This window comes from Amphiura filiformis, chromosome 4 (assembly GCF_039555335.1).
Source record: "Amphiura filiformis chromosome 4, Afil_fr2py, whole genome shotgun sequence".
Classification (NCBI taxonomy): Eukaryota; Metazoa; Echinodermata; class Ophiuroidea; order Amphilepidida; family Amphiuridae; genus Amphiura; species Amphiura filiformis.
In genome coordinates this window covers 82,325,555-82,350,659 of record NC_092631.1, presented here as the reverse complement: position 1 = coordinate 82,350,659, position 25,105 = coordinate 82,325,555, and the positions used below count along the sequence as shown (strand labels likewise).

Genomic DNA, 25,105 nt, shown 5'->3' with positions numbered 1-25,105 from the left:
ACTCAGAACAGCGATTTTGCGGATTCGTCACTCTGCCGTATTCATAACGATATAATATAATATAATATACCGTAAACGTTCGCCTAATGGCGCTATGGACTCCCTTGACATAACTGGAATTTTAGACACAGACTAAAAGTGCCCTCCTATAAAAATCCCACCAGCAAATAAAGGCACATACCCTATAATTCTTGTTGGGATTTTTAGAGGAGGGATCTCTCTATTTGTACATGAAATTTACCCCAATGCAAAGGAGCCCAGGTGCGCCATTAGGCGAACGTTTACGGTAATATAATATAATATAATATAATATAATATAATATAATATAATATGATATAATATGATATAATATAATATAATATAATATAATATAATATAATATAATATAATACAAAACGACATATCATTATAACATAACTAAATGTCTCATACATGTAATATATAATAAAAACATACTGTAATATTAAAAACAGACGAAACAATATCTGTTGGGTTTGCAAATAGGCCTACGTCACCTGATGAATTATTCACGATGCACCGTTCACGGTTGGAATATCAATTAGGGAGATTCCCAAATGCCGCAATCTATCGCGGTAGTGACACGTCGATAAACAAAACCTTTCACTTTCCCTGGATTTTGTAGTTTCGGATTGTGGTGTTGTGTTGATTGTAAATTGGCAAGGTGTTGTTCAGATTTACTGACCGCAATAAAATGGCGCTACATTTCAAAACGGCATGATAATACTTCAAGAGTCATCATCTAGTCACAGATAGTTACGGTGAGTAGCCCAGCTACTAGACTACCCCGTAGTCCACTTGCCCATTGTGCATACTCTGGATATTGTATTTAAGCTTAAAACTCTGATTTAATTAATGTGTGCACAATTGATAGATTTTCACATCTGATCAGTCACCCTACTCCCTCTGTTTGTTAGCTTCCCAAGTGGACTACTGACATTGCCTTGCGGTTAAGATTTTTAACACGGGACTCTATGGAGAGTTAGGCCAATTTCTGGCCTAACTAAAATTGGCCATGATGCATCTTTAAATGGATCTGCCTTGTGATTGGTCGCCCATACCTCGATATGGTTTAAATCGTCTGGGCCCGCGCCATTACCATTAACTACACCGTAAACAACTGTCTGTGGTATTTGCGGCGCTTTTGTGTTGACGCGAAAGTTAATCTCTCATCAAACATCTAGCGCGTACTTGTGGTTAATGGACTGATAAGCAAGTATGCTTGACAGTGTGTTTTTAGAGAGCAAAGTCCAGGGGGTAAAGTTCTGCTTACAATTCAAAGTTCATAGTCGAAATTTCGGGGTTCGCTATCAATAAACTGGTAGATTCCAAAATCAGAATTGTTCAGTATTAATGTGAGCCGTTATAATTATGCAAGATAATGTTGCATTCAATTACTTTTATTGTCACTAATCGTCTGATATTTTTAACTCTTTATGACCATTTTACTATTGAATACTTTAATTTTAGTAAACATCAGTATAATTTTGAGTTCAACGAAATGGGTTCATCATGACTAATAATAACATATTTTTAATAAAATTCGACTATGGCATAGTACTGACCGGTAGTACTAGTATAGGCATATGTTGCGACTTTTACGGCGATTCCTGCATTCCTTCTATTTCATGATTTAGCTAGCTCAGAGTTCATTAAGAAGCTGTGAATCACGGTGGAGGGTAGACTGGGGTTGGGGGAAATCGGCAAATTCTCTGCTATTTAAGTTACCCGGTAACGGGCCCTGTAAGTTATATGAATATGCCTACTAACATCTTATATGGATAGTCTACTAAGAATTCGTATGAATTGAATACTAACATATAAAATCCTTTTAATACTAAGAAATGGTATGAGTACTAACATCTAAAATCTAAATACTAATAAGTGGTATGAATAACATCTAAATTCCGAATACTAATAAATAGTATGAATACTAGCACCTAATATGAATACTAAGAAGGGATATGAATGCTCAGTAACATCTAAAATCTGAATACTAAGAAATGGGGTTAATACTAACATCTGCAATATTTGTAAATACTAACATCTAATATATATGAATACTGGTATGGATACTTACACGGAAATGAAAACTAAGACGTGGTATGAATACTAACATTTAAAAATCTAAATACTACTAGTGGTATGAATGCTAACATTTAAAATCTGAATACTAAGAAGTGGTATAATATGAATACTAACATCTAAAATATGAATACTAAGAGGTATGAATCTAACATCTAAAAATCTAAAAACTAATACTAAGTAGTGGTATGTATAGAAACATCTACAATCTGAACATATGAATACTGAATGAATGAATCCATCTGAATACTAAGAAGTGGAATGAGTACTGCAATACTAAGAAATGGTATGAATAGTAACATAAAATCAGAATACTAAAACGCGGTATGAATACTTACATCATATGAAAAACTTTGTGTCATTTGCTCAAGTAAAAGTTTTTATAATGCTAAAATCAGAATACTAAGATGTGGTATGGAAAAATGATACTGACAGATATAAATGCATGCATCGTTTCAATATGTTTACTTGTGTCATTGCTTTAAAAAAAAAGAAGAAATACAGACTTAACATTAAGTAAGATTTTTGTCACAAAAAAAATTCAAAAAACTGGTCTGAAAGGGGTCTGTATAAACCGCACGGGCTAATTATTAATTGGGGTGTGTTGGGAAATGGTGTAAAATGAATGTTTAATGGAAAAATGTGCTTTCCATGAGTTTACATAAATGGCGGGTTTAAGGAGGCTGAATTAAAAAAATTGTGTGGATAAAAGTTCTGAATTTGAGCAACATTATTCTGATATTATCAAATTTATTGAGGTTCGAGGAGATATTTTACTGAACCGAAATATCAATAAGTGTTCGTCAGAACTGATATGCGTCCCCTACTGATATGTGTCCCTCGCAAAGCTCAAATTCAGGCTCCCTAAATCCTTCATTTAAGACAATTTCATTACACTATGAGCACCATAATGTAAACTCATGGAAAGCGCATTTTCTGTCAAACAACTATTTTGCACCATTTCCCGACATACCCCGATTAATATTTAGCCCGTGCGGTTTATGCAGACACTTTCCAGACCAGTCGTGGAATTTTGCGAAAACATATTCTATATTTAATATCAAGTCTGTAAACTAATCCAAGAATCTAACAATACCTGCATAATAATGGACTATAATATTAATTATCTTTAAACCAGGGGCGTTTTCAGATTCTGAAAGAGGATAACATCAGCGGTAGTTATTTGTATCATCCCTATTACCCTCTTTGAATAACGAGGACACCTTAGCATGCTTCTACTCAGAGGGGTATAAGAACCTAATTTTAAGGACATTAAATACAAAAGCAAGTGAAAGCAATTTCAATAGCTCCCAACCTGAGAAGCTTTGCATTCCCGGCTAATTCTTTTGTCTTCTTAGGATCTAGCGATGACAAGTCGTTAAAAGCAATATCAACATCAATATCATGAAAAGAAGACTACACATAAAAATCTGAACATTAATATCACGATTAACATCTTCACAATCTTCCGTTGTTTACCAATACCAACAAAAACTATTTTAAGCTGTCAGCAATGTCTTCCGGTTCAGTACAATGCTCACCATGTTACCTTGAACTGAACTGATGGAACAAGGCGATTTATTATTTGGCAAAAGCTCCTTCAAAGTTTTGCACAGTTTGCAGAGTCTCCTTTACAGAGCCCTTATAGTAATGAGCTCGATCAAGAAATCAAGCCCTTTCATTGCCATCCAATGAGACAGATTATCATCCTAAGAAGTATCGCCCTGCAAAGGAGGTGTTAACCAACGAAGCACATGTATCTGCTACACCCAAGCATGAATATTTGACTATTGCCACATGGAACGCCCGATCAATAAACCAAAAACCTGTCCACGTTTGTGATCTTATCCTGGACTCAAAAATTGACATCTTAGTCATTACCGAGAGCTGGTTTAGAGGTGATGCAAGAGACCATGTTACTATTGCTGACTTAAATAATTCGTTACCTAATTACCAAATATGTCATTCACCACGCCTATTAGTCGTGGTGGAGTTTGCATCATTTACCACCGTGGTCTCCAGGTCAAACTGATTGATTCCGTTGAATATAAATCTTTTGAACATATGGAGGTCAAAGTTACGTGCAACTCTACTGTCATCAACTTGGTTGGAATCTACAGACCGTACCCTTCAACTGTAAATAAGCTCAATATGGGCATGTTCATCAAAGATTTCTCTAGCTTTATGGAGTCTGCAGCTGTAACAAAGAACCTCCTATAATAATTGCTGGGAGATTCCAACGTACCAACGTACATGTCGACGATCTCACCGATTATGATGCTAAATGATTCATCAGACTGCTTGATTCATGTTGCCTTCATCAGCATGTAGATGTACCTACCCATATGGACGGACACACGCTAGATCTTCTCATCACGCATAAAATGGAAAATCTTGCCCAAGACGTCACCATTATGCGCGGTCTACCATCTGACCACTTTGCGGTCATCGGTCAATTTAACATGACTGTTCGCGTTCTAAACAACTGAAGCGCACTGTTTCCTACCGCTCTTGTACTTGCACCTTCTGAATCTGAAAGCGCCTCTGATCTGGTAGATCAGTACAATTATAGTATTTAGGTACTCTTCTCGACCAGCACGCCCCTGTTAGAACAAAGGTGGTTACTATCAGGCCAAGAGTACCCTGGTATTCGGACGAGCTTCACGAAGCTAGCGAAATCTCGTAAAAGAAGACTGGAACGTAAAATGCTTAAAAGTCTGGCTTAGAGATTGACAGACAAGTTGACCAGGAAGAGTGTAAATCATATAAAGTTATGCTCGAGCAGGCGAATTGTTCTTACCATCGTAGTGAGATCTCTAATGCTGATGACAAAAAGCTGTTCATAATTGTAAATAGATTATGCTCGACAAATTCAACACATGCTCTCCCGGATCACACCAATTCAATGGAACTCGCCAATCAATTTGGTTTATTCTTTCATGATAAAATCATGAACATATGTGAGAAACTGGACAACATAAGTACTCCGCCTTTGTCGATCACCTTAGCTGAGTCATGTGAAAGCAGTTTTACTGAGTTTCTGAGGACACTGTTTGCAAAGTCATCAACGAGAGTACATCTAAGTGTTGCCAACTCGATCCAATACCAACATGGCTGGTCAAAGAGTACTGCTCCCACATATCACAAAAATCGCAAACTTGTCGCTTACATCTGGTACAGTGCCTATTGCATTCAAATTATCGCACATTATACCGCTTTTGAAAAAACAGAATCTCGACCCAAATGAGTTCAAAAACTATAGACCTGTCGCCAATCTGCCGTTTATGTGCAAAGTCCTAGAAAGGATCGTGACCGCTCAGTTGAAAGAGTATATGCAAGAAAATAGTTTATTTTCTGTAAGAGTGTCTGCATATAGGCAATTCCATTCAACGGAAACTGCTCTGCTGTGTGTTACAAACGACCTGTTACTTGCACTCGACAAAGGCCATCAAGCAGTGCTTGTGTTACTCGACTATTCCTCTGCCTTTGATACAATACACCACATCATGTTATCTGAAAGATTCCAAAGCAGGTATGGCATTTATGGAACTGCTTTACAATGGTGTGTTTCATATCTGGATAGTCGCCAATAAGCCGTTGTCATTGGAGATTCCATCTCTGATCCTTTCCCGCTACCTTGGGGTGTTCCCCAAGGATCTGTTAAAGGACCACCTGATTTTATTATGTATAGTGCTCCGCTAAGCGATGTCATCAATGCTCATCATGATATTCACCATAAAATTTATGCCGATGATACTCAACTCTACCTGACCCTGGAATCTACCCATCATCCTCAAGCTGTAAACAAGCTTGAATCATGCATTTCAGACGTACGCTGTTGAGCAATCCAAAACAAACTCATGTTAAATGACTCAAAAACTGAAATCATTCATTTCCATTCCAACTTCCGTACGTATTCCGTGTTTCCGAGTGTCAACATTGGCGGTTCCGATATATCTCCATCAAATTCTACGAAAGATTTAGGTATTTTGCTTGATGACACATTGCTGTTAAAAGACCATGTTCGCAATATATGCCGGAAAGCCTCTTTTGGTATTTATAAGATCGGCCGCATTCGCAAGTATTTAGATCGTCAATCTACTGAGCGCCTCGTCCACGCTTTTGTTTCATCTCATTTGGACTGCAACAACTCTCTTTTGTATGGTTTACATGACAATCTCCTGTCATCACTTCAGAGAATTCAAAATTCTGCCGTCCGTCTCATCACATGTACTAAGCGCTATGAACATATCTCTCCTATTTTAGACGATGCACCCAACTACATCTGCAACCTCATATCATTATCCACTAACAGCTCTCTCCGTTCCGCTCACCAGCTCGCTTTAAAACCCAGACCGCTTGTCAAAATATCTTCCTATGGCGACACCCTTCCTCCGGAACAAATCCCTTTCACCATCCGTTCTGCTGTCTCCATTGATCAATTCAAAACCAAGCTCAAAACTTTCTTGTTCAATTAATTGACTCTGTATTTCTTGCTTATCATGTTCATGTCATTTTGTAGTAGTTTAAGTTGTAGTGTAAGTTGTAGTTAGCGCTTAGAAACCTTTGTATTTTGCGCTTGATAAATGTTGTTAATTATTATTATATACTACAATCCCCGTGAAATTGATAAAATAAATTGATAAAAACTAATTGATTAATAAATCCGCAGTGATTGGATCAATTGAGGAAACTTGTGGCTAACAAACCTTGCTATTGATTATCATTTGTATTTTAGAATACGCAATGGAACGTCTGGAGGCAGCACCTATTCCTATTCAAAATCACGGTACATCCCTTACATCGCCCGCTGTACGAATCTACAAATCACCAAGAACCTACAAACAGAAAGGGGCCCGAACAACAGGTTGGATCCAATTATGTTGCGGATTGGTGTCGATTTCATGTGGCATTGGTAGTTTATTTTTGCCAGACGAAATGACAGGCACAGTACTCCAACCTATCACATACTGGCCCATATCGGGTGGAGCTGTAAGTGCAATTGCTTATAAAGAAATTATTTGGTTGAGTCATGTTAGGATGTTCCAATCAACAGCCTCATCCGCATTTGTGTAGATTTTAGATTTTGGTATCAATGGAAAGCCCTTGTTTTTCTCAATTAACCCTGCATGTGAATTTTGAAATCTGTACTACAAAGCTTTCAAATCATACCAATCGTGTACTGCCAGTATCACTTTTAGCAATGGCATACTATGATTTCCCTGATTTGGTTGTAATCTTGCCCCCCTTTTATTAATCAAGAAAATACAAAGTGTACGAAAAGTACGATTTAATTCGCTTTCCATGTCAAGAACATTCACAATTGGATTATTTTAATGTTGTGAATGTTAATAGATTGAAAACATTGACAAATCAATGTTAGGGAAAAGCATCGATATTTTTCAATACATTGAAACATTGCAGCTTAACCCCAAAAGTCATGAACTGCAGTGCAGTGGGCTACATTTATGACAATTGTATACATCTATAAACCAAACCACTGGAGTAATATTGGCTCAAAACTTGGAATATTATGAGAATTTTGGGTGATGGGCCATAACAAGTTTTGGTACAATTTCATAAAATTATTGTCCCCAGAAATTTGACTTTCCCCGCCCCAATTTTCTGACTGATAGTTATCAATTGTTGAGCTTATTTACATATTATTTGTATAATTTACAAACCTTTGTAATTTACACACCCTTGTGTGGGGGCGCGGCCACCATAATTACGAACCGCGTAATTCTTACCAGGGAAGTGTTCTTACTTACATTATCCCCATGTTATTGTTTTTTTTGTATAGATATACTTACTTAGTGGTATCTGCGGACTCATATCAAGGAAAGAAACCAAGCCCTTGGTGCGTATGATTCCAAATATAGTCATGAAAATTTACATTTATGAAATTTATGAATTTTTGATTTTTTTTTTAAACTTGTCGTCTGCAGTCTAAATGAATTTTGATGCCAATATTCGTAAGCGATCGCACCATAAAACGGGGGTGTTATCATAATATGACCAGTCATGAATGAGCCAAAACCGACTCTCGAGATCTAGCTCACGTATGACATCTTGTGCACGCCACTCTTCCCCTCTCCTGTAATTGTTTTACCGTATTTTTTCTTTCTTTATACCAGATTGTTCTTTACATGGTGATGTCTATAATATCACCCCTTTTTGCTTCAATGCAAGCAGTGACATGGTTCGTAGCTGCTGTGATATTTGATTGTACTTCAGACTATTATTGGGAATCATTTCAGCAATGTGAACCTTATCAGGTATATACAAACATGTTTACTGTTAAAGGTGTTGTCCCAGAAGAAATTAATATGTGTGTGTGTGTGGGGGGGGGGGGGGGTGGGGGTGGGGGGGGTGGTGTATTTTAGTGTGTATATGTCAAAAATGGTGTCCGCCATGCAGGAATTTTTCTTTTTATCCCTTCCATTTTATAGACCCTATCGAATACTACGTCATTCGGCCTCATTTGAATAAAAGTCTGCCCTCTATAAGATACCACGGGCAGTTCGCACGATAATACAATAACTGACAGGTGACAGGTATGGGTGGTTGTCCGTCCCTTAGAAATTAGAACCAAAATGTCTGCCATTTCAACTGTTATCAGGTTATAGCTTGAGTTCTGGTTGAGTTTATTTCATAGGGTCTATTGGATTCTTGGCCCACCTTTTCCTCTTCATAGCCATATTTTGTTCATGACATCTAAATCGATAAAAAAAATGTTGAAAAAGGTGATATTTGAAGGCTATGCGCATGGTCTTATGAGACACTTTTTTTTTCTAATGTAAAACTAATCCATTTAACAATTCAGGTCCACAGACTGGGAGGTTAGATTTGTAGTGATGTTTAAGGATACAGAAAGTAACTGAAACGGCAATTTCTGTACATATATACCGTAATGACTAACATAATGTTGAGATTTTCAGAATATCAGTGACTATAGGCTTCAACATTTTCGGACAAATATTACTCAAATACTTATTCTTGTTTATCAGTATATCTTTTTCTTACAGCTCATCAAAATAAGGAATATCTACGTATTATCTAGTCTGGCAGCAGCTATTGAATTCTTTGCAGCCATCTGTGGTTCTGCCCTCTGCTGTCATGGGATCTGCTGTAACTCTGTAAGCAATGGTTAATCAGGATTCCGAATTCCATTTGGCTTTGTTTAGGTTTTTTTTTTATGACAAGGCACAATTGTGTTTGGGAGTGGCCTGCTCTCTTTCTTCTTTTCCTTGCTATTTTCTTCCATTTCTTGCTTTGGGAGTGGCCTTCTCTCTTTCTTCTTTTCCTTGCTATTTTCTTCCATTTCTTGCTTTGTTTAATCAAAGCTATCTAGGCCAGCATGCATTTTATTAGCCTACACTGGCTATCCAGGCTTGTGCTGTTTTATAGTATGAGCTTGGAACGTTCCAAGGATTTCCCATGGATTAGCATGTGTCCCTCACGGACCAACCTGGGTAAACAAACAAACAAACAATATCTTGCGATGGCATTAACAACATGAAACTTTCCTCTTGTAGAGACTGCTGACAGGTTTGCGACAAGAGAGAGAGAGAGAGAGAGAGAGAGAGAGAGAGAGAGAGAGAGAGAGAGAGAGAGAAGAGAGAGAGAGAGAGAGAGAGAGAGAGAGAGAGAGAGATGAGAGAGAGAGAGAGAGAGAGAGAGAGAGAGAGAACTCCAGAGAGCGCTATTACATACGTTTAGGAATATAAATGTGAACGACAATCCACTGAGTAATTCAGTAATACAATACAATACAACTGAAATTTATAAAGCGCCTAAATCCAAACAATTGTACCAAGGCGCTGACAAACACTTACCCCAAATAAAATTACAGTCCATAGGCAATATTAAACAAATGACATTTAAAGAGTCTTAAATACGAAAGATCACTCTCTAATTCTTATAGGATACACCATATACAGTACTGCAGGCTGAAGGTGATAATTCTATGTGTAAGTAATACAGATCGCTACCACCAATGATGTCGGTAAGGTTTCGTAACATATAGGGTTGAGCAAGATGGGAGAGATATAGCGGGAGATAAGGAGGAGGAGGAGGACACGGGGAAAGAGATGTGTACAATTTATCCCAACTCATGTTGCCATCTGTTATATAATACATCTACCTTCAAATTTGCTGAAATTAGGACCGCTCTTGGAAAGAGCAGCACTGGTCAGGAGGAGCTGTGGGCACTCATGACAGTGATAGTGCAGCAGTAACTTTTAACATAGTGGTCTGTGGGAGCAACAAATAGCGGTGTTTTGGGGGGGTGCAAATGCTAAAAAGGGGGACATTTAGGGACATCCTACAAAATAGTGGATTTTGGGGGAATCCTAAAAATCTCAAGATCCTAAGATCTACCTTTCAGGTAAGGTAACAAACCCTAACATTCACGGTGATTATCCCCCTATTTCGTGTTGATCACTGAAGGGTGGGACATCAACGAAAAAATAATGATCATTATTAGTCCACCCAATACTAGGATTATACAAGGGTTTTGGCCAAATGTACATTTATAATTTTATATTTATTATTCTAATTATTTGTCCTTTTCTCATATTCTTTCTTCAGCCGATAGTCCTTCTGTCGTCCCCTGGCCTAATCCGTGTGCAGATGGAATGACTTACGCATTAATTCCACGCACAGATTTGAACCTGATCAAACAAATTGGACATGGTGGCTACAGTGAGGTGTATTTGGCAAAATGGAATGAACATGACGTAGCTGCTAAAAGACTTCATGAAGAGTGTAGGCGTGAAGCAGAGGTTCTATCAAAGCTAGACCACCCGAACATTGTAAAACTTCTTGGTGTAGTTGATGAGAAATTTGACTTTTTCTTGATTCTGGAACTCTGTGAAGGAGGCTCACTTCGGTCATATTTGAACGATCACAAGGGACAGAACCTTGGTCTTAAGTTTTATGACTTTGCTAAACAGGCAGCAAGACCGATCAAATATCTCAAAGAAAAGAAGATTGTGCACAAAGATATCAAATCGCCAAACTATTTGCTTACAAACGGAAACAGATTAAAGTTGGGCGACTTTGGACTAGCGAAGAATGTTGACATCACAATCACCAGAGCAACTGAAACAGCATCTTATCCGTGGATGGCACCAGAGCTTCTGCGTGACAACATTCTTTCTCCAAAGTATGATGTGTTTGCTTATGGGGTGGTGATATGGGAATTATGGACCACACAGATGCCATTTGAGGATGCCGTTGAACCAGCCCATCTTGTATGGAGAATCTGTAATGACGATGAAAGGCTGCCTATTCCTGAAGACTGTCCAAAGTCTGTTGCAGATTTGATGAGACAGTGTTGGGAGACTGACTGGAAGATGCGACCAAATATGGAACAAGTACTGGCAGAGGTAAATCAAATTTCTATAGTAAGGGAAGGTGGTTGGTGGGAAGAATGAACGCATGTACTACTCTTATAGCTAATTATTTGGGGGTATGGGTTTTGACGATAATCGGGCTCTTGTTTTTATAGTAGGTTTGTTTTGCAGTCCGCCATGGAAACATAACATGATCTTTTGCCCCAGCAATAGGTCTACACAAATCACAGGGCTCATGACGCGGTAGAAGTGTATCTAAATTCACGGTCCTGTTGAAGGTAGTGTCGGCTTACCATGTAGTGGTCAACAGAGCGGGGAATTCAAATATTGTTGTGTATATCATGGACTCCGTGATTTGTGTAGGCCTATTGCTGGGCAACAATCATGTAACCACTTCTACGTTGAATAGTTATTTTTGGAGATACAACTATTTCATATCCAACAATTTGGTTAAGATTAAAGCTATAAGAGGATGATTTCTCAAAATAAAGTGATACTAGTTGTAGTTGTAAAATGTGTGAGCTATGTAGAGCTCTTCTGAGTTTCATGTCCATTTCATGGTTTACGAATGATGTCATTTTGATTCTTTTCAGCTTGCATCCGCAGAGGAAGAAGCCATTTTAAGCTATGCGACGTAAACAGATGCAATGCGTTCAGCAAATTACTTGTTAACGCAAGTATTTACAATATGAACAAAATAGGGAATCGTATTAGTACTGACCAAATATAAATAAGGCTACATAGGCATGTAGGTTGCAATTATGTAGTACGGTATGTTTACACGATGCATAGATAATGTTATATAGACATGGATAAAAGAAATAGACGGCCTGTACTCTTGGGTAAGATTATTTTTCTACTTCTAAGGTTCTATAGTTTGATCAGCTCGTAATCCGTGGGCCTTATAACATCGCGGATTAATATCAATATATTTTATTTCGAGAGTTGTCTTGTGTCATCTCACAAGAAGTATGACAAATTATTAATTCAAAGTCATATACTCTAGAGTATAATATAGATATACTTTATTTAACATGCACAGAATCGATCAGATAGGCCAACTATATCACTCTTAACGTGGGTCTACTTTTCGGCATAGTGGTAAAAGCATACCGTAAAATGGGGTAACTTTGGGTAACTTTTTAAACCACTGCTTCCAAACAAAACCAATAATATATCTAATTATCTCTTTTTTATGACATTAGGGTTCTCTTCTACACCTTGAAGTTGAAAAAGTTTTTTTAATAATTTTGTATTGAAAAGGGTGCCCTAGGGGTTAAAAATAGCCTGACCAAAGTTACCCCGCATTTGGGGCAACTTTGGTCAGAATATTACATTCCATGAAGAAAAAAAAATCAAAAAAATTGATCTTCGCTGTATATGGGCAAGTTGCTGTTTTTTGTGACATTTGACCCCTTGCAAAGCACACATCCTTGCTCACAAATATTGATTTTTATTTTTTCTGAAAAAAATGTAAAAAAATGCTAATTTTTGGTCAAAAATCATGATTTTTTTTCGTAAATTTCGAGGAAATTGGACATGAGCGACTATTATTTCTTCCAAATATATTTCTTAACAAATTGACACCAAATATGACTAAAAACAATATTGCTGTACGAAAATATGACCATTTGAAAAAATATATTTGACCGACCAAAGTTACCCCGCTGACCGAAGTTACCCCATTTTACGGTAACTATTCCCGCCAATTACGAGCTGATCAAACTATATCTTCTAGGATTAGAGTGAGTGAAACTCGACTCGACATAGCGGTTGCATAAAACCTGTATCCTTTTACCAACAAGGATAATTCAATTGACCAATAATAATCTAAAAGGGGGTTAAGTTACATTGAGGGCATTGAGAAAAATAGCAAAACACGTGCTTTTCATCGTTTTTTGTGATTGAATGAAGGTTTTGGTAGGACAAACTTATGTCATATCACCACCCCATGACTGGTATAAACAAGAATGTCAAGTCCGATATTGTTGGATTTGTCCTTCTCTTCAGATTTTAAACACAATGTGTGAAAACATTTCATATAAACATGATAAAGATGGTTATATATAAGTTCAACACAGTCTGTTATAAGAAAGTTACGTCCAAGACTTGATAACATCATCTTTATTTTATAATATTAAAAGTTGTGAAGACAGTAAAGTGCTTTTAAGGATTGGGTTGTCAATTTGACATGGGATAATCGTCCTCATATCGTCATGGTTTTCTCATAATTTATAGTCATAGCGCCGAAATCCAGATTACTTACTTTTATATGGGCCGATTATGCTGACGTTGTCGATGTTATTCAGTGGAAGGCGTTTTTGCCAAATGTCTGTGTTTTGTTTCCACTCGCGCACAATTAAGGCTCTTACCAGGTTACATGGGGACTGATTAGTAACCTGTTACAAACAAACTACAACGTGTACACCATGTGGAGGCTGCAAAAGTATATACCTGTCTATAGGAGACTGTTTAACCACCATCAACCTGTTCACTGCACTCACATATTCATGTGACAGTGAATCCTGTCAGAAAATAATAAACACATGGCAAACGTTAAGAGTGTGCCTTCGCCTGATAAGTTAGTCTTCCAGTGGCTCTGTGGACAACATGTTTTCCTTTTAATATGAAGTAAACATAGACTATGAAAGACACTTTGATTATGTTTCAATAGTATAACAATACTAACTTTTCTAAAGCAGCATGAACATGTTGAACTTGCCTGTTTGTTAATATTGCATAACTTTGAAACTTGGTAATATTGTACATACTTGAACGATTATGAAATGTGTATGTAAATAATTATCTACCGTAAAAGATCGCCTACAATGTAAATGACGCAACGGGCTCCCCTGACATAAGTGGAACTTTAGGCACAACCTAAAAGTGCCCTCCCATAAAATTCCCACCAGCAAATAAGGACACAGAACCTTAATTCACGTGGAATGTCAGAATCACATGAAATTAACCTTAAGGTAAAGGAGTCCAAGTGCGCCATTAGGCGAATCTTTACGGTATTTCTATACTGACGCGATGTAAATTGCACAAATAAAATAATAATTAAGTATAAAACACATAAAGGATGTACATTGGCCTATATACATGTCATTTGAATTGCAGAAGCCATTTGTCATTAATGAATTAATGTAAATTATGTGAGATTTAGATTTTTACTGTTACAAAATGGTAAAATGTGACACGATCTGGTACATTGAGTCCAAAAGCGGCAAACTTGAAGTTGAGATAAAGGCGAAAATACGGAGTAAAAACAATAAAATACATAAGAAAATAGAAATCACAAAATTTCAAAGTTTAGAACCTAGTGTGCTAGACCTTTGGGTCCGTATACACAAAAGAGTTAGACCGGGTCTAAAGTTAGACCTGGACTAAGTGGAATTTAGTTACTACTCATTATATTAATAAGTTCAATTATACATTCTCCGTCATGCATGTATCGTTTTAATCTGGTTACTTGTGTCATTGTTGTTGTTGTGGTTGTTTGGTAGAAATACAGACTTGACATTAAGTAAGATTTTACAGGCTTTTTTTTCACACACACAAAATATTGGTTATTGGAAGAAACCAATGCGTGTTTCGTTTAAATCCGTTGTTGTTGGTTTTTTTTTTGGTAGAAATACAGACTTGAGATTTTTTTTCACAAAAGTCCATGGGTCCGCAAAAACCGCACGGGCTAAATATTAATTGTGACGTGTCGGGAAATGGTGTAAAATAATTGTTTAATGGCAAACGTGCTTTCCATGAAGTTACAGTATGGCGCTCATAATGTAGATAAAACATTTTAAATAAAACCGTTTTCAGGACCTTTACATGTTTGTTAAAACGTTGTTACTAAAACCAAAACGCATTTATAACATTTTAAAAACATTTTGTGTTTTCTGCTGTGTATTACATTTTTACGGTACCAATGTACGCTGTAGAGAAAATAAATCTGAATGTCCTTACATTGTTTTTACCATGATTCAATTTATTATTCCATGACAATAACAATCCATCAGTCCAATGTAGGCAATGGAAATATCGATCAATGTTACAGATAATAAAATACACAGAAATCCATTTTTCGATATTTTATTTTCAATCAATAAAATGATTGTATAGAGTGAGGGTCTCCTACCATCAAAGCAATGACAATAACAGGCAGGTAATTATGGCGTATCTGTTATTACCTTGGATGTCTATAAATAATATAAGAATAACACAATGGATGACTATTGTTAACTTGACATGGTCTTTGACTTATACCGCTAGTCACAATGAGCCGCTGGTATAAAACAATAGATAACTTTTGTTATCTTGACATGGGCTTTACCTTTATACTGCTAGTCACAATAAATCGCTGGTAGTTGCTTCTACTTCTTGGCAAGAAGTTACCATGTTGACTATATGTTTATCAATAGGCATTCTACTTATTTTGGTTAAGGTAAGGATGATGCTAATATTATTGTATTACTATTTATCATCATTGTCGTCGCCATCGTTATCATCATCATCATCATCATGATTAATATCATTATTATCGTGATCCATCATCATCATCATCATCATCATCATCATCATCATCATCATCATCATTATCATCATCGTCTTTATTATCATTATCATCATCATCAGCATCAGCATCATCATTATTATCATTATTATTATTTTTATTAGTGTTATTATTTTTTTTATTAGTGTTATGATTATTTTTATTAGTGTTATTATTATTATTATTATTATTATTATTATTATTATTATTATTATTATTATTATTATTATTATTATTATTATTTTCCGGATATTAAAACGGTGTGCTTCTTAAGGGTTCTCGACTACGATCTACGAAGGAAACGGTCATAATAATCGATAATGTGTTTGTGAATATTACATAATTATGTACAAAGTTCGATTTCCATGGTATTTGACGGTCCTCTTATTCTTCACAGCCGTGTCGTGCTGATGTTACTTGTCAATATGGTGACGAACAAAAATACACGTAAGTTGAAAGTTGATATCAATAGACTCAGTCCGGTAGTAATTCCCCATGGGGAGGGGGTATCAATGATTTTGGGGAGTCCATGCTAGATTCTGGGACAGGTCTTAAGTAAAAATATATCCCGATAGCAGGACATAGCGGGACCAGATCTCTGTAAAAACATATCCCTAAGGGAGTGTTCATTAATACTTTGGTGGGGGGGTGTTGGAAAAGTTGGAGCCTCGGACGTCATTTTTTTTGATCCCCTTTTATGGTCTAAAATTTTTTTGATCCCCCCTTCATGTCCTAAAAAAGAAAACAAAAATATACATCATTAAGTGGCATAGATTTCTTTTTGACATTGGGTTGGAGGAAATTTCTTGCAATCCGGTGAATCCAGCACCTTTTGCCGACAAAAAAAGTTCATGGTAGTAATGCGCGCGAAATAAAAATAAACTGGTGAAATATAGTAAAAAAATGGAATTAATTTCGCAAAAAAATTGCCACTTTTTAGTTTAAAATTACCAAATATGGTGTTAATTTTTGTTAGAAACCCATATACAGGCGTCAACATTGGGGATAATTGTATGGACCGCCCCCTATCAAAATATTGGGAGGGAGGATTTATCCCCCATCCCCCCGGGATCTACCCCTATGGTCATTAACTCATTAGCTAAAAATTACCGTTTTGGAGTTATTACTCATTGGAGACATAGTGTTACACCCAAATTGTAAAGTGTGCACATTTTGTTGATTTGTAGCTTGAGATTACAAAATTGAAAACTTAACATTTATTCTCGCGTAGCGCGCAAAATTTTAGAATATACATGCCTTCTTGTACATTTTACCCCGTAATTTTTTTGATCCCCCTATTAAGGACTGAATTTTTATTGATGCCCTCTTTTTAGGACCCAAATCTTTTTTGATCCCCATATTTTCCAACCCCTTCCCCCCTGGCCCCCCATCAAAGTATTTATGAACACTCCCTAAGGCGACGAGTCGGTCGGTCATGCCTTTTTTTGCTTGTAAACTGACCCCAAAAATCAACAAAATCTGTAATATTTTGCAGTTTCAGAAAAAAAAAAAAAAAAATTGTTACTGATATCATTTTTGAAATTTGCGTCGGCATTCATAATACACGAAAAATATTTCCCGAATTTTGAAAAATATATTTTCTATAAAGACTAGTGCACAAATATGACATTTATTATATCAGAAATGACTTTTGAAAGTCAAAAAGTGACAATTTGTTCTATTTGTTTTAAATCAAAAATTCCGAAAATAAGATATGTGCGCATGGAATCAAAAACTTTTATATCTTTTTGGAGATCATAAGAGGTGAATTTGATATCCCTAAGAGCTCCTACAAGAGATGGCCAGAATATCCAAGACCCCCCCCCCGCTATCCCCCTTTTCCGGATCAACTGTTTGAAAGACTTGCGATGTCAAAATGTAGGCCTTCTGTCTTAATATCACTGCATATAGGCCTAGTACTAAGCACACAAAAAGCATAATTGATATTTTGGCTACACTTGAGTTTCACCACCATGATCTAAATCATGTTAATGGTTGCTACATTTTGGCTGCAGCTCTATTATTAATTTTTGATAGGTATCCTAACACTAAATATATGTATCGCATGAATTCGGTGTTACTATCGCAGTATGCATGTTGTTCGTCTCTTTTTTATGCAGAAGTTCGCTTCTCAAATCAATAAAAACAACGATAAAAATAAAATTGAACAGTTAAGAAATATTGAGGAACAAAATTCTTGGGGTGTAGGCCTATCCATGATACTAAATTTAATCAAGACCAGGACATCTTGCAGATTTCATCCGTAGGTTAAATACCACTAAATAGGCTTGGGCGATACATTGAAATACGACGAGGAACTATTTGTTTTCATGGCATTCGAAAAGACTGCATTAAAATCGCTGAAATTGATCAAGTTATATAGCCAAAAAGTACTTTTTAGAGTTTGATGCTTCAAAATGGTACATTTTCTCTCATTATATGACATTGATGTAATAGTTTATACGCACGTCTTCGGTTTTTAGTAAATAGTCGCCTTATCATATGTGACTCCTCGCCACAACTGAGCCCGGATGTCGCCAATCATCATTTTTGAGATATTCAACCAAAATATTCTGCTTGAAATTAGCTTTAAAATGATGTATATCATGTTTATAGTACTTGACATTTAAGTAGTGAAAAAATCAATAAAACAGTCAATAAATCCTTTCTTTCCTATTGTTTATTGTTAAGTTCGATGGAGCATATCTCAATAGTGGCACTGGCGACATCCAGGCTCAGTTGTGGCGAGGAGTCACATATTGTAACTTTCAACTTCGAGGGCGCACTGTCATTTTAAGGTGTTTACGGTTCAGTGCGTTAAAACAAGAAAAGTCTCAGGTCAACCTATGTTGAATTTTTGATCATTTGGCATCTAAATCATATAGTTTCACCTGATATTGGTGGCATTGAACTGTGAGAGTTCTGAATATGAGAAAATTCCACCCGAAATTAGGCATTTTCCCATTGAAACACGTGTAATACATAATTAGTGGTATTTAACCTGTACGAACTCACCGACTCTGTGCCCTTCTTTACTCTTCTCTACAGATGTAATGTCAACCAATATTGCTGTAACTATGACGAGTGTTGCTCACAAGACAGTGCAGTGCATCAGGTGTTTGCAGACTGGTACATCTGGTAGGTATCATCATGGAAGTACAGTAAGCCAAAAAATTAAGGTACTAGTTATATTCACCCCTGTATATCCTAAACAAAGACAGGTATCATAATTGGAACAAGCAGTCAATAGCTGCGTCTTTTTGCTCGGCAGGGGGGGGCAGAGTGCCTCCCCTGACAAAAAAATGAAAGAAAAAGTGCCCCTCTGACAAAAAATGAAAGAGGAAATCAGGAGGGCAAAGGAAAAGAAAAAGGGCAAGGAGCCCCTTTTCTAGCAAAATTCAGGGCTAAAATAGTGTAAAATACAAAATTTTTGTAACATTATTATTACTTTATTGTTACATTGTAACAATAAAGCCCTTTTAAAACCGGATAATGGGCGAAAATAATGTAAAATACCATTTTTTTTGCGCTACGCGCGCACATCATCCTATTAAGGCCTTATATTTCGGGAAGCTCGAAGACACTATGTATTGTATGATGCAACTGCAATTTTTTTCGTCTGTGCCCCAAAATTTTATTCCCCCCTGACCAAGAAAGCTGGCTACGCCCCTGCTGTTAACCCTTGACTGCTCATATCCATAAGTACCAGACTTGAGTCCTGTTTATCAGGGACAGTCTGTGTAGCTCAGTGGTTAGAGCGCTCGCCCGACAAGCGAGAGGTCTGGGGTTCTAGTCCCCGCAAAGGGAAGGTATGTCCGGAGTTTTTTCTCTGGTATATCTGCCTATGCATGTTATGTTTCCATTTGTAAATTCATGTTTAAATGTGCTAGTGTGCGATGCGTAATTCTTCTTTCCCCTGTATACTTTTATATACTTACTTATATCATTACTATTAAAGATACAATACAAAACAATGTCTACTTCTGAAACCCCAAAATGAAAAGTTGCAATTTTAACGATTCCATTGTGCCTGTTACACTGTGTGCTTTATTGATTGGCCCGCGGTGCTTGTGTGCAATACAACGATGCGCTCCCATTGAAAATCGTTGAAAATGCAACCTTTGATTTTGGGGTTTGAGGCTTTGGAGGCGCATATCTTGGTCAATTCTTGTTCGTTTTTCACGAACAGGGTGTCAAATGAGAAAGCAAAGTCCAATTAACAAAATGTATATTTCAGAATAATCCAAACTTATCAAGTTATTGAACAGCAAGGATGAATATAACTGACGAGTTTCTTTTTGTGCCTGGTGTATACTCTGACCATGCTCTGACTCTGATCGCTCAAGAAAGATTAACCACAAAAATCCACTAAATCACTGGACTTTCGCGATTCGTCTTTCTTGCACCATGTGAGATAGTGATCATAGTCTGAGCTGAGTATAGTCTGGTAACTTAGAAAAAAGGTCCTACTCGTCGGACTACTTGTGATAGCCAATTTTGGTTATCCCTGATATAATTTGTTTTGACCTAAGTTTGATGTTAAGAGTGATTTTTGACTTCAGTTCACTCATTATTGTAAAATGGCCAAAATCACCAGTGGGATTTTCACTTTTAAAAATACCGGCTTTCAGCTTAATGTAAAAGAACCCTTCCCATCAATATTAATAATTTTGAATAAAGAATAACAAAATTAAAATTTGACGGAAATCGTGTCTTTTCTATTTTCAGGGCTGGTATCATATTTGGTTTAACACTATTTGCCTTCTTTGTATGCGTATTACGACGCCTATTACAACGAGACCGGCGTGATGCAGAAGCAAGTCGTACGCCATCACTTCCATGGAGTGTTGTAATCAATCAAAGTAAGTTTCAACAGACCGATAATTGAGAAATATCACACTCAGGGCGCAGCGGAAGCATCAACATTTATTGTGTGTGTGAGACAAGAATAATTTTATTCCGGTTTTACTGGGACATTTATATTCAAGGAAATAAATGACCCCAAAATGACCCCATAGGGCTATACAGGGGTCAAAAATTTAAAGTGTTCAAACATTACTTCAAAGTTATATCAAATTATTTGTCACGACCCAAGGATCACAAATGTGTAATTTTTTCTCAATACGACCATGGTTCAGAAGTTATGTGCCGCAACAGTTGTTCTTCTACCAAAAGGAATTCAGAAGCATGAATGGGGTCATTTTGGGGTCATTTATTTGAAAATTCCCGAGGATGCCAGGGTGGCATCCGCCAGATTCTGCATCGGTAGGTCTCAGATATATAAAAAACACAATAAAATATTATGCGGATGCTACTTTCAGATTTTTGGCTCAGGCACTAGACTATTAAATATCTCATTTAGCACTATGCGACTTTATACCCCTGTGGTTTTACTGCCTAGTACCACTCTGTCTAGAGATGTAGAGTGGAGTCAAAACCCATGCACCACTCCCATGTCCCACTCCAGACATAACAAGTCACATGGGAGATCACTTGTCCCACCCCAAACTTTAAAAATAAACATAACAGACCCACCCAGAGGGTGATCCTACTTCAGACATAACATGTAACATGGGAGACTACTTGTACCGTCCTCATAGCAGGTGTGCCATGCCCAGATAATGTTCCCTTTTTCAATTAAAATTTCCCAGTAGCCTCACAAGGGTTTAAAAGACATTATGTAACCTCACAACAAGGGTTCCATGTGGGTGTATAGACCGTAAAATCCAAGGAGCCAAGTCATGGTCTGGATTTGATCGGCCATCTTTGGGTCCCCGCAACACTAAAAAGCCGCTTAAAAATCGATGTTAGATTCTTTTGTGTTGTAAACTGTCATCATTCTTTTGTCTACGTGTAACACGGGTGATAGAATGCAGTTTAAAATACCCTCCAAGGCCGGATTATGTCACATTTTAGGTAAGATTGAGCCGACGGGGACCCAACTTTGGCAGCCATTTAAAAAGGTATAGGAATGCGTGAAATTGGATTCGTCTATACTTTTAGCAAACATAGATTACGTGGGTAGAGTTTTGTCCTTGTAGAGTGTTCCTTTTTGCCATGTACCACTCTGCCCTAGTACAAGTAACTCCACAATTCCACTCGTGGCCTGAAGGCCACACGTGAAATAACTATTACTTATTCAACCAGGTTATACCGAATTGAATGAGAATAAGAGAGTATTTCAAAAGTGACAAATTAGGCCGGCTATTTCCTCCTTCAGGGTAATTCCTACTAGCTATATTCTAACGGGCTCATTATCATGGTCATGGACGTGGTCATAATTAGAGTGTTTCGAGAGAACAGTCAATGCCAGTATTTCGTCACTTTTAAAACGTTCTTCATTTTTATCCAAAATGGTATAACTTGGGAAATAAAGTCGCATTTAATGTCCAATGAGGTATCAATATACGCAGAACATAATTCTCCATTGATTACTTCATTTGGTAAATAATTATGGTTAGTGTCTTTAAGATATTGCTTTTGTTTTAAGTGTTCGGACACTTTTTGTGCGCAGTAAAGCATAATAGAGACTATTCTTCTGAATAAAATGCTAAAAAGCTGTTGGTTGTTTTTAGATTTTCTGATTCCTCAAATACAAACAAGATGTCAGTTTAGTCTTGTTTTGATTATCCTAATTCTCACGAGAATAGAACACAATAACTTTTTATACGACTAGATATGTTTGTTTTCTATTCTCTATCGTAGATACGTGTTCAAATGACAGAGAAACATCGGGTTTCAGTGAAGCCAGACCTACGCACACTACTAATGCCGCAGCAGATGGCACAATGTTTTCAAATGACGATGAGAATCCGGCACAATGTCCAATACCCACTGACTCAAACGATATAAGTATCGAATTAGGAGGACCTCTACGACCAGGTTACTTTCCACCTGCACCTCCTCCAAGTTATGAAGAAGTTATGGCCAGTTTACGGTCTAATGAACCGAAGGAAACATGTGGGACAAGAAGTGACTGCATGGTTATCTTATGAAACTCTGGGTCTTGTAATGTCTGTGGCTGTAGCATACCCAATGCGACATGTCAACATACAACATAATGTTCTTTCATTTCAAAGATAACCTCATATTATGTCTTTTCAGTGAGTGACAAAACCGCTAAGTTGGGTCATGATACCCGTTTTTGCTTTTCATATGGTAAGACTCAATGTAAGATAGAAAACAGAACATTTAAGTTTTTTGAGTTACCTTGCAAATGATAATATCACCACATTGGGTCGCTATGTCATTGGCACCGAAAATGCAAATAGGTTTTGTGGATTTCACAGGTCAAATTACATATGAGTTTTTTCCTGCCTTAATTATTTAAAATCTTAAAGATTTAGTGAATATTCTAAACAATTCAGCAGAAATACAAAAGCTTCAATCGTTTATTAATATTCTTCTTTGGATGATTCTCTTTTCGTGCTTTGTTTGTTTATGCACGTGGCACAGGAAAATTTCATTTGTTCAAATGACGATCACAATCATGTCTAATATCCAGCGCCCCAAATGACGTTGAATATTTCGTTAGGAGACCCTCTACGACAAGAATAAGCACCTCCACCAAATTATACCAAATTATAAAAAAAAAACGTTCAGTTGACGATCCGATGGAGACCTCGTTGTATGATTTATGACTGCAATTGCCTCTGAAATTAAACGTCTGAAATTGGCTGACCTTCTATTTAACTTATTGCGGACAGGAAACCGTGCAAGTAGATTAAGTACCAAATATATCATTCGGTAATTAATTATACGTATGCTAATAACGAAGAGAACGTAGGAAATAAATAACGATACTAGCAGATTTTATTAAATTTACTTGATAGTCAAATCTGACAGTAATTTCTTGACTGTAAGCAGCAAGCCGTTTTGACCAATAATAATACGTTGTTTACCCAAGGTAAAGTCATGTTCAACATGGTACGTAATGAAGTGATCAACGATGTGGGCAGTCCCATATATCACATATGGGTAAGTCTCATATCATATGTACGGACATACCCATCAAAATAGCAATTATTCCTAATCACAAAATATTTGGTTCCTGGATTTGGTTCCACATATTTGAGCAGGAGAGAGATGGCTAAAATGTATCGGAAGTGGCAACTATCGTATACTACAAGCAAACTGACTATTTCACAGTCACAGGTAAAAATTACACAAAATTCATGTTCGAAAAGGTCATGGAACTTTACGCAGGTGACAAAAATCACATTAAATTATTCCTCAAGTTTTAAGGATTTAGAAAAAGTATAGTTTGACCTATCTGTGACGCATGGTTCGTAAGTTGTAGGCAAGAAGTAAAAATGGCAAATTCCTGGCTCTACATAACAAATGTAAAATAAGAATTTAGTAAACACCGTGATGGTGACCTACTAAAACTAATCTATTCTTGCTCCTTGAATCTTGTTCTTGTTTGATTCCAAGAGAATCAATAAAGGGCATTTAAGGCTGACTATATTCTGGACTAATATAATTGGAACAAGACAGAGTTTGCCATAAACAGGTCAAGCCACGAGCTGAACTTAAACCATTTCAATATCTTGTTAAATATGTCATAAAAATAACAGATTATGTGTGGTACGTGACGAATTGGTAAATAGAGCAAGACTTTTTAAAATGTCACACTGGTAATCTGTCATGTGCTTTACACTAGGCAACGCGATTCCTATAAAGTGATATGGTTAAATGTGGATGCTTTTTGATATTTCGCTTGAATGCACGTATCCTCATCACATGTCAGATAACGTTTGCATTATTTTACTTGATATCACTGCGGTAGTTAAAAAAAAAAAAGATGTCGTAAATACTTTACCGTGATGGTGACCCACTAAATAATAATTTTTACTCGTCAGTGTTTGTCTCTTGATCTTACGTCTAGCCCGGTATAGTTTATATGCCACTGTCAAAAAATCTATGTTAATAATTGTAGAGCGTGGTAGCCTCCTGTTACTTCGGATACAATGGGTAATGTTTATCAAATTGTGAAACATATATCGGGAAAATAGTCCATGAAAGATTTCTTCCTGATGAAAAAATATTTCCTTACTTTATATCGCTATAGAAAAAAAACAATAGCAATTTTGT

General features: G+C 36.8%; 2 protein-coding genes across 2 annotated transcripts; both read left to right on the top strand.

The window, feature by feature from the left end:
• Positions 1-576: 576 nt before the first annotated feature.
• Positions 577-15,706, top strand: LOC140151509 (uncharacterized). Its single transcript, XM_072173873.1, has 8 exons — positions 577-780; positions 6,843-7,096; positions 7,908-7,964; positions 8,242-8,382; positions 9,133-9,243; positions 10,032-10,077; positions 10,697-11,496; positions 12,057-15,706. Exons 2-8 carry the CDS (start codon positions 6,851-6,853, stop codon positions 12,099-12,101), a joined length of 1,446 nt encoding a protein of 481 aa, XP_072029974.1. The 5' UTR covers positions 577-780; positions 6,843-6,850; the 3' UTR covers positions 12,102-15,706.
• Positions 15,707-15,800: 94 nt separating this feature from the next.
• On the top strand, positions 15,801-23,815 carry LOC140151510 (uncharacterized). The gene is made up of 5 exons (XM_072173874.1): positions 15,801-15,904; positions 16,410-16,459; positions 19,061-19,150; positions 20,741-20,874; positions 22,718-23,815. Exons 1-5 carry the CDS (start codon positions 15,857-15,859, stop codon positions 23,005-23,007), a joined length of 612 nt encoding a protein of 203 aa, XP_072029975.1. The 5' UTR covers positions 15,801-15,856; the 3' UTR covers positions 23,008-23,815.
• Positions 23,816-25,105: the final 1,290 nt, after the last annotated feature.

Excerpts from the sequence above, each read along its gene's own strand:
- LOC140151509 (XM_072173873.1), top strand. The coding sequence starts at position 6,851 with ATGGAACGTCTGGAGGCAGCACCTATTCCTATTCAAAATCACGGTACA. Across the intron at positions 7,965-8,241 it reads GGAAAGAAACCAAGCCCTTG|ATTGTTCTTTACATGGTGAT; the intron begins GTGCGTATGATT and ends TCTTTATACCAG. Across the intron at positions 8,383-9,132 it reads AGCAATGTGAACCTTATCAG|CTCATCAAAATAAGGAATAT; the intron begins GTATATACAAAC and ends TTTTTCTTACAG.
- LOC140151510 (XM_072173874.1), top strand. The coding sequence starts at position 15,857 with ATGTTGACTATATGTTTATCAATAGGCATTCTACTTATTTTGGTTAAG. Across the intron at positions 16,460-19,060 it reads GGTGACGAACAAAAATACAC|ATGTAATGTCAACCAATATT; the intron begins GTAAGTTGAAAG and ends TCTTCTCTACAG. Across the intron at positions 19,151-20,740 it reads TTTGCAGACTGGTACATCTG|GGCTGGTATCATATTTGGTT; the intron begins GTAGGTATCATC and ends TTCTATTTTCAG.